Source organism: Mastomys coucha, unplaced genomic scaffold, assembly GCF_008632895.1.
Source record: "Mastomys coucha isolate ucsf_1 unplaced genomic scaffold, UCSF_Mcou_1 pScaffold5, whole genome shotgun sequence".
Classification (NCBI taxonomy): Eukaryota; Metazoa; Chordata; class Mammalia; order Rodentia; family Muridae; genus Mastomys; species Mastomys coucha.
In genome coordinates, this window is record NW_022196911.1 from 82294393 (window position 1) to 82308628 (window position 14236).

General features: G+C 37.7%; 1 protein-coding gene across 5 annotated transcripts in view; it reads right to left on the bottom strand.

Annotated features, from left to right (window-relative positions):
• Nucleotides 1-1373: 1373 nt before the first annotated feature.
• The window catches only part of Rps6kb1 (ribosomal protein S6 kinase B1), a 42808-nt gene continuing 29945 nt past the window's right edge, over nt 1374-14236 (bottom strand). For 2 of the 5 annotated variants that reach the window (XM_031355046.1, XM_031355047.1), the window contains 6 exons: nt 13872-13979; nt 12910-12972; nt 12674-12751; nt 8933-9040; nt 6433-6545; nt 1374-5315 (listed from right to left, as the gene is read on the bottom strand). In XM_031355046.1, the coding sequence (XP_031210906.1) occupies nt 5078-5315; nt 6433-6545; nt 8933-9040; nt 12674-12751; nt 12910-12972; nt 13872-13979 (708 nt within the window). In that variant the 3' untranslated portion in view covers nt 1374-5077. Of the gene's footprint in view, nt 5334-6432; nt 6546-6855; nt 8606-8932; nt 9041-12673; nt 12752-12909; nt 12973-13871; nt 13980-14236 lie in introns of those variants that run through there. The other 3 variants (XR_004113815.1, XM_031355048.1, XM_031355049.1) reach the window with 3 other exon arrangements.

A 14236-nucleotide genomic window follows, 5' to 3' on the forward strand; every position in this document is an offset into this window, starting at 1 on the left:
ACATGGTAGCTAACAACCATCTTTACTTCAGTTCCAGGGGAGTCTGATGCCCTCTTCTGGCTTCTTTGAGCACTGCACAGATGATACAGACACATGCAAGAAAAATACCTATATACATACAAACAAATGTCCAAGCCGGGCGGTGGTGGCGCACGCCTTTGATCCCAGCACTTGGGAGGCAGAGGCAGGTGGATTTCTGAGTTCGAGGCCAGACAGCCAGGGATACACAGAGAAACCCTGTCTCAAAAAACAAAAAAAGAAAATGTCCAAAGAGAGGGGAGGTAAGGTAGGGGAGATGCTACCAATCACCAGGGATTGAGACTATAACTCCTTGCTAGAGATACTTTTGGTTTTTTTGTTTTTTGTTTTTTTTTTTAAAGATTTATTTTATGTATATGAGTTCACACTGTAGCTGTACAGATAGTTGTGAGCCTTCATCTGGTTGTTGGGAATTGAGTTTTAGGACCTCTGCTTGCTCTGGTCGGCTCCACTCACTCCGCCCCAAGATTTATTTATTATTATAAATAAGTAGCTGTCTTCAGACACACCAGAAAAGGGTATCAGATCTCATTACGGGTGGTTGTGAGCCACCATGTGGTTGCTGGGATTTGAACTCAGGACTTTTGGAAGAGCAGTCGGTGTTCTTAACCGCTGAGCCACCACACCAGCCCTTGTTTTTTGTTTTTCATTGTTTAAGATTGGGTTTCTGTGCTGCCCACGCTGTCCTGGAACTTGCTTTATAGACCAGGCTAGCTGCAAACACAGAGATCTGCCTACTGAGGGCTGGGAAGGGACTAAAGGCAGGCACCACTGCATGTGGCAAGATGGGTGATTTTTTGTTTTTCAGATTTATTTTGTGATAGTTATGATGAACCACTATTATGTGGGTACTAGAAACTAAACCCATGTCCCCCACAAGGTACAGCATTGCTCCTAACTGGAGCCATCTGACATATTTGTTAATTTTTTGTAGAATTATTTTGCACATGAACATTATCAAAGCTAGCTATGAGGTGTACTTGGGCAAACTGTTGATTATTAATACAAGGAAGTATTTCCACTATTTTCATGTGAAGCTAGATTCCACATAGCTTGTTGCATGAACATTTTTAAAAGCAAACAATTCAAGTATATTAAAAAGTAACAAGAATCTATAACATTTAATACATAAAGTGACCACTAAAATGTTATATATTTAAATAGCTCAAATATCTTGGGAGAAAGTTTTATAACTGTCATTTTTCATATAAAAGTAGTTTATTAAATATAACATAAGCATATCTAACATGTTAATGAAAAGAATTGTACATCTGTTATGTATACTATAGTAAATATACTAAAATTTTTCTCTCGGGTAAAAAAAATCACTTCTATTTTATGTTCATTCAAATTTGCATTTAATTTCTATTTACATTCATTCAATCTGAAATCAAATATCTTAACACAGTAAACTAAATACAAGATGAAAAGCAGAAAAGGTGTTGCCCTCATAGAACTCCTAATAAGGCAGCTGAAGAACTTATTTAATAGATGCAAAGCCAACTTGGGGTAGAAGAAAACATAGTTTAAAGAGTAAACACTGTCAGAAACCCGTCTTTTAGATGCTCCTTCAGAGAATCCAGGGAAATAATACTTGTGCTATAGTGTTGAATCACATGAGAAAAGGACTATATTGTTTAGCAACAAACCATAGGCCCTGTGTGACAAATATTGTTATGACTGTTTGTCCAGCTAGCTAATGTCTGCTCCTGGGACAAAACCATAGAAGTTTGGATACTGACATCTTTTGAAATACTAACCATTTTCATTTTCAAAGCCTCAAAATCCATTCCTCATAAATTCAACATTTCTCATGAGAATAATCTTAGATCTAGCCCTTGTAAGCTAGGAAATATACAATTAACTGGATATTTCTAAAATGGTCCTGTATTAAATATGATGTTCAAGGCTCAAGATATTAATGCTAAGATACATTTTGTTTCTAGTTATCACCTATAGTACAGAATATTGAATTCATGGAGTCTCACACATGCATCCTCTCCTCAAATCTCAAACTCTCAAAAACGGTATGGGGAAAAAGTTCTTTAAGAGCATACAAGTGGAAGAAATAACATAATTTTCCTAGTGGTCTGGTTCAAGTTCAATAATTAATACATTGTTAATCACAGCTGGTTTATAAATCCCAATTTAGTTTTTCTGTAACACTACAAACCTTATAAAACAAATTTAGTAAATTTCAGTTCAGTGAGTACATATTAATTAAAAAAAACAGCATGTAGAAAATAAAAAAATATCCTGTAATAGCTGATTTTAAAGAAAATAATCAAGTAATGAAAGAAAAAGCACTTAATCTTTTTTTTATACACTTACCTGGTACAAGCATGAACACCTCTCTTAGAAACTCAAACTAGTATTGATATACACTTTAAATTATGCTTCAGTTTATACAAATAAATACAGAGTAGGCCATATTGCATAGGCATGTGCTTTCTGTCTGTGACACTCATGTGACACCTGACATGTTTTCACAGTCATAGTAGGGATATCCATTTATGAAAGTTTCTCAATGAACTTGCCACAGCATGATCAATTTCACTTAATGCTGTCATAGAAAAGCTATATATATTTGTGTAGATGGAAGTCGACAGAAGGTATACAATTAATGTGTTCTACACAAAAACATTGCAATATTTGCCACTATTGCTGGCAGTAATGATATGAACAGTTTAACAGTTTATGGGGTGGTCACAGTGCACATATTACTAGCAACTAGGGCTAAGGAGGAATCATTTAGTGTAAAAGTTTTATTGGAATTTGGCCAGGCAGTCAACGCTATAGTTAGTAAACACATTTAGAAACAGATATCAGAGTAGCACAAGCCATTTGCAATCTGAAATGATTCCTAAATGCATTGCCATAGGTTTTTTGGGGGTTCTATTTTTTAAGATACCACAAATTCTCAAGAATGAAGAACATTCTTAATCATTATTGCAGCTCCTAATTTACTGCTACAATTATGAAGTTCTCAAAATGCTGCTACAGTCAGAGAATCAGGAGTGATTATTTAAATGATTAAAAAAAACCTTCTGTGTCCAAAGATGGACAGTTACTGCCACAACTGAAGGGCAGTATTTCCAATCATCTGTCACGGCTTTTTTTTTTCTTTTTTAAGATATTTATGAATGTAGATGTTTTGTCTGCACGTATGCATACAAGACAGCATCTGATCCAATGAGATTACAGTTTATAGATGTAAGCTACCACGTGGGTGCTGGGAATTGAACTCAGAACCTCTGGAAAAGTAGCCAGAGTTCTTAACTGCTGAGTCATCTCTCCAGCCTCTCAAGGTTCTATTTTTGCTCACTGTTAAAATTTCTTCCCATCGTTATTTCAATTACAATTTGAATAAGCAAGGTCTGGGTCAATCCTGACTAATTCGGACATGCATAAAGAATTTTATGGCTTGGATCCTATGAGGAACACAGCAAGAGCATCTGCATAAAGAAACCCGAGGGCTGCAACTATTACCAAGTGAGTTGTTTGGACTGAAGTCATGAAAGACCAACAAAGTGGCATGACAGGACTCACTGTGTGACCATCTACCTAGACCAGTATGCACTGAAGTATATTTTATATAAAGCTCTGCAGATATTAAACCCTTTCACCAGCTAGTCATGGAAATGCTCCTTAAGGCAGGAAGTATTTAAGAAAGGTAAAGTTACCTTTATTTTTATTCTTTGTACCTGTAAATCACTTATGTTGACTTTGTTACAATTTCAAAAACAGTGTCTTGTTAACATGTTTCCTAAATTAAGCCACTAGGTTTTCTTATTCGCTATGGAAGACATTCATCAAAAGGCCATCAAATATTTTTATAATTAAAAAATGTAGCCCCAGTACAGGAGGGAAAAAACACCATTTTTTCTTTTTTAGACTTTCAAGAAAGAATAATATTGTTAAGGAAGGTAAACAGCAAAACAGTACAAAGTAAAACTAAAACCATACCAATATGCTGTAAGAGATAGAAAGAGGATGGCCATGGCAACACCCTCTTCCCTGCAGGTCTCTCTCTCCTGCTTACTGCCTTCATTATGCACTTTAGCCTGACTCTCTTCTGTTCTCGTCGGCCACGGGCTTGACTCAAATACTGGTGTAAGAACAGGCGGTGATACTGTTTTCCAGTGTAGTGCAGGCCCAGGACAAGGATGAAAAATGTAGATCATACAACCTTCTGCCTGTCCTAAGGCTTGCAATTATGCCTAACACACAGCAGTACTGCAAGTAAAAATGATTAAACAGACTTTTTCCCCCTAGTATTACAGACAAGTATTGCAGCTAGGTTACTAAAACAAAAAAATAAAAACCACCCCAGGTCCACCCCAAGCCCTCACACAAGCCACAGCTGTGGTTAACAATGACTCACTTGCACTTTATTTCATCAAGAGAAGAACAGAAGCTGGCTTTCTTCACACCAACTAATAACTTCGCATTTTAAAGTTTGGGATGTTTTTCATAATGAGCTGAATCAAAAATCTATTTGAAAAATATATATTTATATAAAAAAAAGATTCAGGTTGTTTGCACGTAAAACATCAATCGATAAGTTTGTCTTTGATTCCATGTTGCTGGAAAAAGTTTGACAAAGCTTGCATGCTAATTTGTCCTTAGTTGCAAGTATTACAGGCAATCTTGTATTTTGCCTATTAGGATAACCCTTATTTGACATCATCAGACTTCAACGGTGATTCAGAAGCAACACCCTACCCTTAATACTGTCAGTTTGCAGCCATCAGCATGAGAACCCTTACTAACGCTGAGATGTTGCTAGGATAGGAACCAGTCAGTGGATGTGTCTGTGGATTCCACAATACTATTTTGCTTGAGTTTTTTGTGGGTTTATTATTTTTTTTGCACCATTGATTGATTTTTTAAAATCCTTGTTTATTTTTTCCTCCATTGAAAGCATTCCAGGTAACGACTCTTTGAGACTGCCATTTTGATTCTTGCAGGATGCTCACACATCCCCTTCCCCGATTTGTTTCCTTTTTGAATTTGCATTAATAAAAGCACTGTTTCATCATAGATTCATCCGCAGGTGCTCTGGCCGTTTGGAGATCATAGGAAAAGCTTGTTTTTTGTATGGCCCGGAGTTGGGCTGTCGGATTGGAAGTGGCGCTGATGCTTCCCCGCTCACTGTCACATCCATCTGCTCTATTCCACTTGTTTCCATTGGGTATTCCACAGGAGTCTGAGGATTTGCCGTGCTGGCTGAAGCACCTCGTCCCCAGAAATCCCCAGGAGAGAATTTGACTGGGCTTTAAGACAAGGAAGAACTATCATTCATTTGTCTCAATGATCATCTTAACAAGAAATATTCCTCATGTTTAAAGGGAAGGGTGATGTGACCTTATTTATCTAATTTTATTTTCATGTGGACTGTCCCAAAGGCAGAGCTTCAACTATCTTCCCCTAGACTAATAGCTAGTGTGTCCAAACCGGCCTCTTTACCTCTACATTTGACCCTTAAAGCCCTTAATGACATACTATTAAGTCATTTTACTCTCCCACTTAGAAATGACTTCCTATTGCACTTAAAATACTTTCCCAATTTGCTGGCCATTTCCTTATTTAACACATTCCAGGAACTCTGACTTCTTATTTCCAAAAAGCATGTCCCTCCCTCCCCAGGGGCTTTGTCCTGGCTGCTATTCTGCCTGCAATACTTTGTACTATTTGGTTTTTGTTTGTTTTGTTTTGCATAGCTAGCTTTTTCATTATTCTTAGAAGTTACTTCGCCAGGGAGACCATGTTGCCCATAAATAATGGAAGCCTCCTCATTTTTCTCTGCTTTCTACTACCACATTTTTTTAAAAAAAATATGTATAATATGTGCAGGAACACTTGGCATAACTTAGTAGGTACATAGATTTGTGTATATTTCTATCAGGAAGGAATAATTCTGTATTATAAGTATTACACATATTATGCAGCATATATAAAATGTTGATAAATGCATAAAGAGGACACTGGTATGAGTAGATGTTATGCCTATATTAGGCAAATATAACAGATCTTTTTTTGTGCAACATACATGCATTTCTTAAGCTATATCCTTCTAGGTTTAAAAAAAAATGTTTTCCTTACAAGTATAAGCACCTAAGTTCAATACGCACAACCTATGTAAGAAAAAAAGGTGGGTACTGTGGCACATGGTTATAATCCGAGCATCAAGGAGGAGACAAAACAGATTTCTTGGCCCTCCCTAGCCAGCCAGCCTAGCATCTAAGCCAAGCTCCAGGCCAATGAGAGAGATGAAGATTGCCTGAGGAATACCACCCAAGGCTGCTCTCTGCATGCACCTGCATCTGCACACACATGAACACATACAAAAACATGAACAGAAAAAAAAAAGAATAAATGAGTCTGAAATACCTGACAGGCGTTCGTGGGCTACCAATAAATCTTCGAGGCGATCGGATTTTTGGTTCAAAAGAAAACTTTTCTTTCACACTTTCAAGTACAGATGGAGCCACATATGTAAAACCCTAAAAAACAGCACAGTACACTACAAGATGATGTTTGGTCATACACATCAAGAAAATGGCTTTTTATTCTGAGATTACCAACACTATGATTACAACTAAAATCACCAATGTGTATAGTCCTCCATATTCTTTTTCTTTTTTTCCCCCGAGATAGGGTTTCTCTATGGATAGGTCTGGCTGTCCTAGAACTTAGTCTATAGACCAAGCTGGCCTTGAACTCACAGAGATCTATCTGCTTGTCTTCTCAAGTGCTAGGATTAAAGGCAAACACCACCACATCTGGCATTTTTATATGTTTTTTTTTAAGGCCTGATTTGCTAATTAACAAAATTTTACCCCAAGGTTAGTAGTAGGGAAGAAAAGAAAATTGTGGGAAATGTAGCTTGAATATTAAAATATTGACTATAAAGATAAATTGGTGCATTGCTGCACCAACTGGTGTATAACATATATCTATATAAACCCATTATATATTAACCCAGGTGATATATGTTATACACACCCTCATATATTTATACATACACATATATGTATTATAAAATCAGTTAGGATTAATATTCCAAAATAGCTGCTTACAACTAAACCAAAATTAGAATTCTCTGACTTAGCATGTAGGACCTTTCCACTTTCACACCAATAATAGTGTAAATTAATTTTTTAATATTTTTAGTTTTGTATGTAGGTTATGTACACGAGTGCAGATGCCTGAGGGCATGAGGTATCAGATCCTTTGAAGCTGTGTTAGCTACCTAACATAGTTGCTGAGAGCTAAATCCAGGTTCCTCTACAAATGTGCAACACATTTATGAATCATTGAGCCACATTTGTTTTGTTTTTGGTGACCAAGTGCCACCATTATGAAAATTCCACTGTGCTCCCACCTGGCCTTTTGTTGCTGCACATTTGTTTGTCCGGCCATTAGTCCTGTTACCTACATGCTTTCACTGTACACTGCCAGCTGCGTGAGCATGAGCATCACAGCAGCATCCCAGTCGGCAGACTGGGTAGAGCCCAGAGGACGGTGCACCTCTGCACGTTCTCTGGAGGTTCTGGGGGCTAAAGATAAACTTGCATTTTATTTATTTTTTTAATATTTCCATTAATTTTAATGAGATATTACCACAGGAGATTAAACATTTGTTAAACTTAAGGTTAATAAAACTGAAATATACAGGTAAGTGGGATCTTAGTGGTTTGTTTAGTTAATTCTAGGCCACACGTATATGCGCTCAACTGAGCTATGCCCCTCACTTATTTTTAGATTAATTTCTACAGAGACTTTGAACTAGAGATACAGCACACAGACACCTCATCAATGAAAAATAAAACATTTATTATCAAATATGAATCAATATTTCTGCTATCAAATATTAATATTACATATGTACTGCAGAATTAGGTTGATAGTAACCATTGTAGTGAGAGTTTTGGTTTATTTGAAAACCCAATTATGTTGTGTGAATGTTTTTGTTTTAATCCCAGAAATGGGATATGGAGCTGCTTCAGTTTGTCTAAAACTGTTAACTATGATTGTCTCATGCTCTAAGAGGGCATGATTTTTGCCAGCTGCAAGATGGTTTAATTCTGGGAACTCTGGAGAGGGTATAAATTGAGAACCATGAGAGGGCCTGAGGCAGCTGCTGCCACTGGTCCCTGCTGTTGCATTTGCTGAATTGTTGGTTTGCTACTGCTGTTTTGCTGGACTGCTGTTTGGAGAGACTGGACTTGCACCTAGGAACCTAACACCCCTAACCAGCAGAAAGTAGTCTAAAAAGGTCTATGCTCCCTTTCTGCTCTAGCCTTCTTTCTCTCCTACCTAGTATTGGGGGGCTGGAAGGGAGGTAGAGGCATAAGAACCAAATAAAAGAACTACACAAATATGCCAACAAACCATAATATTTATTTTATTATTTATTTATTTTTATTGTCCTGGATCTTGCTCAGTAGAGCAGGCTAGTCTCAAACTCAAGAGATCTGCCTGCCTCTGTCTTCCGAGTGCTGGTATCAAAGGTGTGCATCACCACTGCCTGGTCATAGTATCCATACTTTATGATGACTATCTGGGAATAAAAGAGTTCTTTTCTGGCTGGGTTGTTTGTAATGCTGACTCACACATCACTTAAGTCATTATCACTTAACCAAACATGAATCACTCCAAAGATTCAAACATCCTCACTGTAATTTCTAAAACAATGTTAAGATTATGAAAGGTGCCATTAACGTTACCAATTTATGTTAAGATTTAAGATGTTAAGATTTGTAGGTACCAGTAAGTTATCAAGAAAATGGCTTAAAAGCAAAGTCGTTCAGGCTTCCCACATAAATGTCTCACTGCATCATACTGAAGTTTCCTATGGCTGCATGGAGACTTAAATTCTTTCACTTACCAGAAAGACCTGGTTGGCACTTTCACTGAGAGTTGAGTCATCAGGGCTGTCAACAGGTGTCTGACGTGTAAACTTTGAATCAAACTGACTCACATCCTCTTCAGATTGCTTCATAAGAACAATGGTTAGAAAATGGTGAACAGTCTATATTATTCCTATCAATCAAAGGTGCCACAAGCCCTATATTCTTTGCACAGGGTTTGACTGTAATAAAACATGAGAATAATTTTAGCAGCCACAGACAAAAGAAAAAAGTGCAGGTAGAAAGAGTGTCAATGGTACATTTAAATCATTGTCTTTTTTTTCCCATTTTTAATATTTATTTTATGTGCAGGTATTTTGACTCCATGTATTTTCATGCACCATATGTGTGCCTGGTACCCAGAGGCCAGAAGATGTTGGATCCCCTAGAACTGTAGTTACAGATGGTTGTGAGCCAAAATGTAGGGTGCTGGGATTCTCTCTAGCCCCATGGCATCATCCTTTTGTATATGTATGGTGCTTGAGTCAAACCCAGGGCTTCACACTCGCTAAGCAAGCAAATGTTCTATTAGTGAGCCAAATCCTACATCTTCAAATTTTATATATGAATTAACATAGATTTCAGTAGATAATTATCATCCTTCTTAAAACTGAATATCAGTTTTCCCTCATAACCCTTTAGTGTATCTAGTCACTCAATAAATTCCTAGCGATAATGTGCTCAATGGCCACTATATATCCAAAGTAAGTCTGGATAAGGATAACTATGGAAGAAGAGTTCAATGAGGCACAGAGATAAAGCCAGGATGTAAACTTTGTTTACACTTAGTGTCAAGTACTTGCCTGGGCATGTGCAATCACCTGGTATAAACACACTAACATCAAACTCTCCCTGTCCTGAGAGTCTTCTTGTGGATTACATCACGTCTTATAGTTTTAAAATAGTGGTTTGCTCTGAGTACATTTTCTTGTTCATGATGTGTCTCGTCTGACTCGTGAACCAAATAGAAGAAATAAATATCAATTAAAATATATGACTTATGCTGAACATGGTGATACATGCCTATAATCCTAGCACTTACGAGGTAGAGGCAGGAGTACCAAGACTATTCTTGGCTAAACTGTGAGCTTAAGGCCAGCTTGTGGTTTTGTGTGTGTGTGTGCGTGTGTGTATGTGTATTTGTGAGAGAGACAGAGAGAGAGACAAAGAGGAAGAGGAAGAGGAGAAAGAAAAAAGTTAAGAGGAAGGAAGAAAAAAAATCAAAAATATTGCTAGAACAGATTGAAATATTAAGACTGAGTTCATAATAACACTAAAATAATATATAATTCAAGCTGGAGAGATGATTCAGAGGTTGAGAGCACTGTCTGCTCTTCCAGAGGACCTGAGTTCAATTCCCCGCAATCTTATGGTGATTCATAACCACCTATAATGAGACCTAGTGACTTCTTCTGGCCTGCAGGTATACACACAGAAAAAAACTATACACATAATAAAGAAGTCAATCTTTTTAAAAATGTTATAATTCATTATTTAATTTTAGAAGATACTAAGGAACTATTTCATTATTTTGAAGAATATTAAAAAATCAGACATTTAGCTTGGTATCAACTATACCTTGGGTAACCAAACAACTGATGTTTGTTTTATGGAAAACTTCTGGCTAATAAAGAATGAACAAGATGATGAGAACACAGAACTAGAGTTTCTCACGTCAAGCACTACTGACATTACAGACCTTGATAATTTTAATTCTTTTAATTTTTTTATTTTATGTGACTATGTGTTTGCTTGCACTACATGTATGTCTGGTGCCCACAGAAGCCAGAAAGTGTAGGATCCCCTGAACCTGGAGCTACAGACAGCTGTGAGACACCATGTTAGTGCTGGAATTGAACTCAGATTCTCTGAAAGAAGCAAGTATGCTAGTTTTTTTACTGCAGAACTATCTCTAGCCCCTGGGCTTGATAATTCTTCAAAGTAGAAAACTGCCATGTGGTGGCATTTACACTATGGGTTCTAGGAGCAGAGCCCTCATGCAACACAACCAAAATGCTTCTAGACTTTGGTCCCTGGTTAAAGAACTATCGACATACAAGCATTCACTAATGACTACTAACAGCTCTAAAAGAAATAAAACTATACTGTAAGATAAGCTTGTCAACGCATATAGCATCAAGAATTCCATCTGTATCCCAAGTTCCTTAATTTGGAAACAGATAAACATAGTAAATGACACAATGGGGATAGAATGAGCAAAAATGAAAATGTAAGGAATGCAGGAATAGAAAAATGGATCCACCATTAAGAGCTCTTTCAAAAGACTTGGGTTAGGTTACCAGCATCTACAAAGTGGCTCAAAACCATTCATAATTCCAATTCTGGGGGATCTGATGCCCTCATGTGCGCATGCACATATGCACAATCTATTGCATATCATATATATGCAGCAAAATACTCATACACAGTGAAATCAAAATAAACTAGAAACCGTATAACTGTGATGTGTTTATGCTTATGTTTAAAAAAGATGCCCTGAGGGCTGGACAGATAGCTCAGTGGTTAAGAGCACCGACTGCTCTTCCAGAGGTCCTGAATTCAATTCCCAGCAACCACGTGGTGGCTCACAAACATATGTAATAGGATCCGATGCCCTCTTCTGGTGTGTCTGAAGACAGTGACAGTGTACTTACATATAAGAAATAAATAAATCTTTAAAAAAAAAATTAGGAAGTAGGTATCTGAGCTTATTATCCTCTCTATATCTGTATGCAGATATCTTTAGGTTTACATAAACTTCTTGAGTATTTTCCATGGACTATGTGCATGTCTTAGTGCCCTTGGAGGTCAGAAGTTGTTAGATCCCCTGGAAGTAAAGTTATGGACCCTGTACCATGTGGGTACAGGGGATGAACTTGGGTCTTCTACAAGGACAAGTGCTCTTAAGCAATGAGCCATCTCTCCAGCCTTATGTATGTTCATATTACGCTCTGTGATAAAATAGTAACTAGCCTGTGTTGGTTAGAATATACTTAGTCCAGGAAGCAGCACTATTAGGAGATGTGGCCTTGTTGGAGGAAAAGTGTCACTGAGGGGATGGGAAGTGAGATCCTTCTCCGAGCTGCCAGGAAGATAGTCTCCTTCTGGCTGCCCCTGGATCAAAATGTAGAAGTCTTAGCTCCTCCAGCACTGTATCTGCCTGTGGGCTGCCATGCTTTCCAACATGACAATGACCTAAACCTCCAAACTGTAAGTCAGCCCCAATTAAATGTTTTTCTTTATAAGAATTGCCTTGGTTATGGTGTCTCTTCAAAGCAATGGAAACCCTAACTAAGGTTTTAGCCCCACTCTCTTCTTCCTTCACCTACATCCCCTAAAATAGAGAAAGCCTATTTTCTGTTTCTGAGGTAAAAGACACAAGTTAAATAAGCATTATTTTAACCATAAGCATTTTTATAGACTGAACTATGTTTCCTCGACCTCACATTCATATGTTGACAGTCAAACTCCTAGTTCTCAGAAAGTGATCTTATTTGAAAAGGGTCACTGCAGATGTCATTAATAAAGACACTATCTTACAGGAGTACACCACTACACCTAGTTTCTCTGATTTTCCTTATTTCAAAGAATTACCAGGACTTAGGTGTCAGTGTAGACAGAGCACCTGACTGGCATGTGTGCGGTCCCATGTTCAGTCACCAGTACTGGAAAAGACAGTTATGGATCCCCCCATACTACATGCTTCCATATATACGTACCAACAAAGGCTTAAAGGGAGGCTCCACCTTCCGAGCCAGAAGTTCTTCCCAGTTAATATGTCTGAAAAATGGATGAGCCTAGAAAAAGTCAAGGGGGATGACTGAAAGGATAAATCACCTTTCTAAAGTCATAAATCACAAAATAAGCTAAATGCATAAAAGCTAATGCAACATAACCATCACAAATAAGCAAAATTAGCATGTTTGCCCCAAACAGCAAACATCTCAGTTCCTACTTGGACTTCTCCAGCATCCCCAGGGCCAGCTCCAAGACGAGAAGCGGCGTTTCTTTTCAGCAGCTGTAGGGAGGAAAAGAAGCATTGATGAAAATCTTTAACTAATCGAATTGACTTTCTCCTTTAAAGAATATTGTTCCTATTAGTGCTCAAAGAATATGATTTATTAATACCAGATAATATTTGAGAACAAAAGAAAACCTTTTAAATATGTACTTTGCTTTAAAAAATTCCAAGTCTTTTCTGTTTAGTATCTATACATGACTCTAAACAAAATGAGTTAAATTCTTAGATGGGGAAGGGCTTATGAGGCCCCATCTTTAGTGAAGGAGCTACTTCTGACTATTGGGAAGGACAGTAATTTTTCTTTGGGATATGGTCACTGGTATATTGCCCGTGCTCAGGTAGTTTTGTAGGCAACACTAACTGGACTGTGTAGGTTATTTTTTTTAAAAAAAGGACAGCACAGAGGGGAGTATTGGAGACATTAGAAGAGTTGACGCAAAGAGTGGAGATGAAACGATGCACACACATGACGCTCTCAAAGAATTATATAAGACTGTATGAGCCAGGTGTAGTGAAGCACACCTTTAATCCCAGGATGCAGGAGGCAGAAACAAGCAGATCTCTATGAGTTTGAGTCCAGCCTGCTCTACACAGTTAGACATAGGGAATCGCAAACAAAACAAACAAAAAACAAACAACCAGGGTGTGTGTTTGTATATGTGTGTATGTGAAAGAGGGTGTGTGTGTGTGATAGAAAGAGTGTGTGAGAATGAGTGTGTATGTGTGAGAGTGTGTGTGTGTATAAGAGAGTATGTTTGTGAGAAAGAGTGAAAGAGAATGAGTGTGTATGTGTGTGTAAAAGTGAGAGAGGGGGAGGAAGGGAGGGAGTATATGTGTGTGCACCAAATTGTATCTAATTAAGTCTTGCTGATGAGGTTGTCATTTCAGAGCCCTACCTTTTTAAGCAGATCTCGAGCTTCTTGTGTGAGGTAGGGAGGCAAATTAAGTTTACATTTGAGGATTTTGTCAATTGTTTTCTTTCTATTCTCCCCAGTGAATGGAGGCTAGAGATAGGAAAAAAAACAACAAAAATTAGTATATGAAACCAAATTTTAATTAAGAATATTATCTTGTTCCTGAATTGGATGGTTATACATTGAGATAAGAAAGCATGTTTAGAAACAGTTAACTCAGAGAGCTCTGGCTTTAAGCAGTGAAGCCTAAGGAGCAATACCCTAGAAGTCTTGCGTGGTCGGTGAGGCAGCTCATTTCATGTTCCCATCTCTCTCTATTTCACTAGATTGCCATGATATAGGCCAGT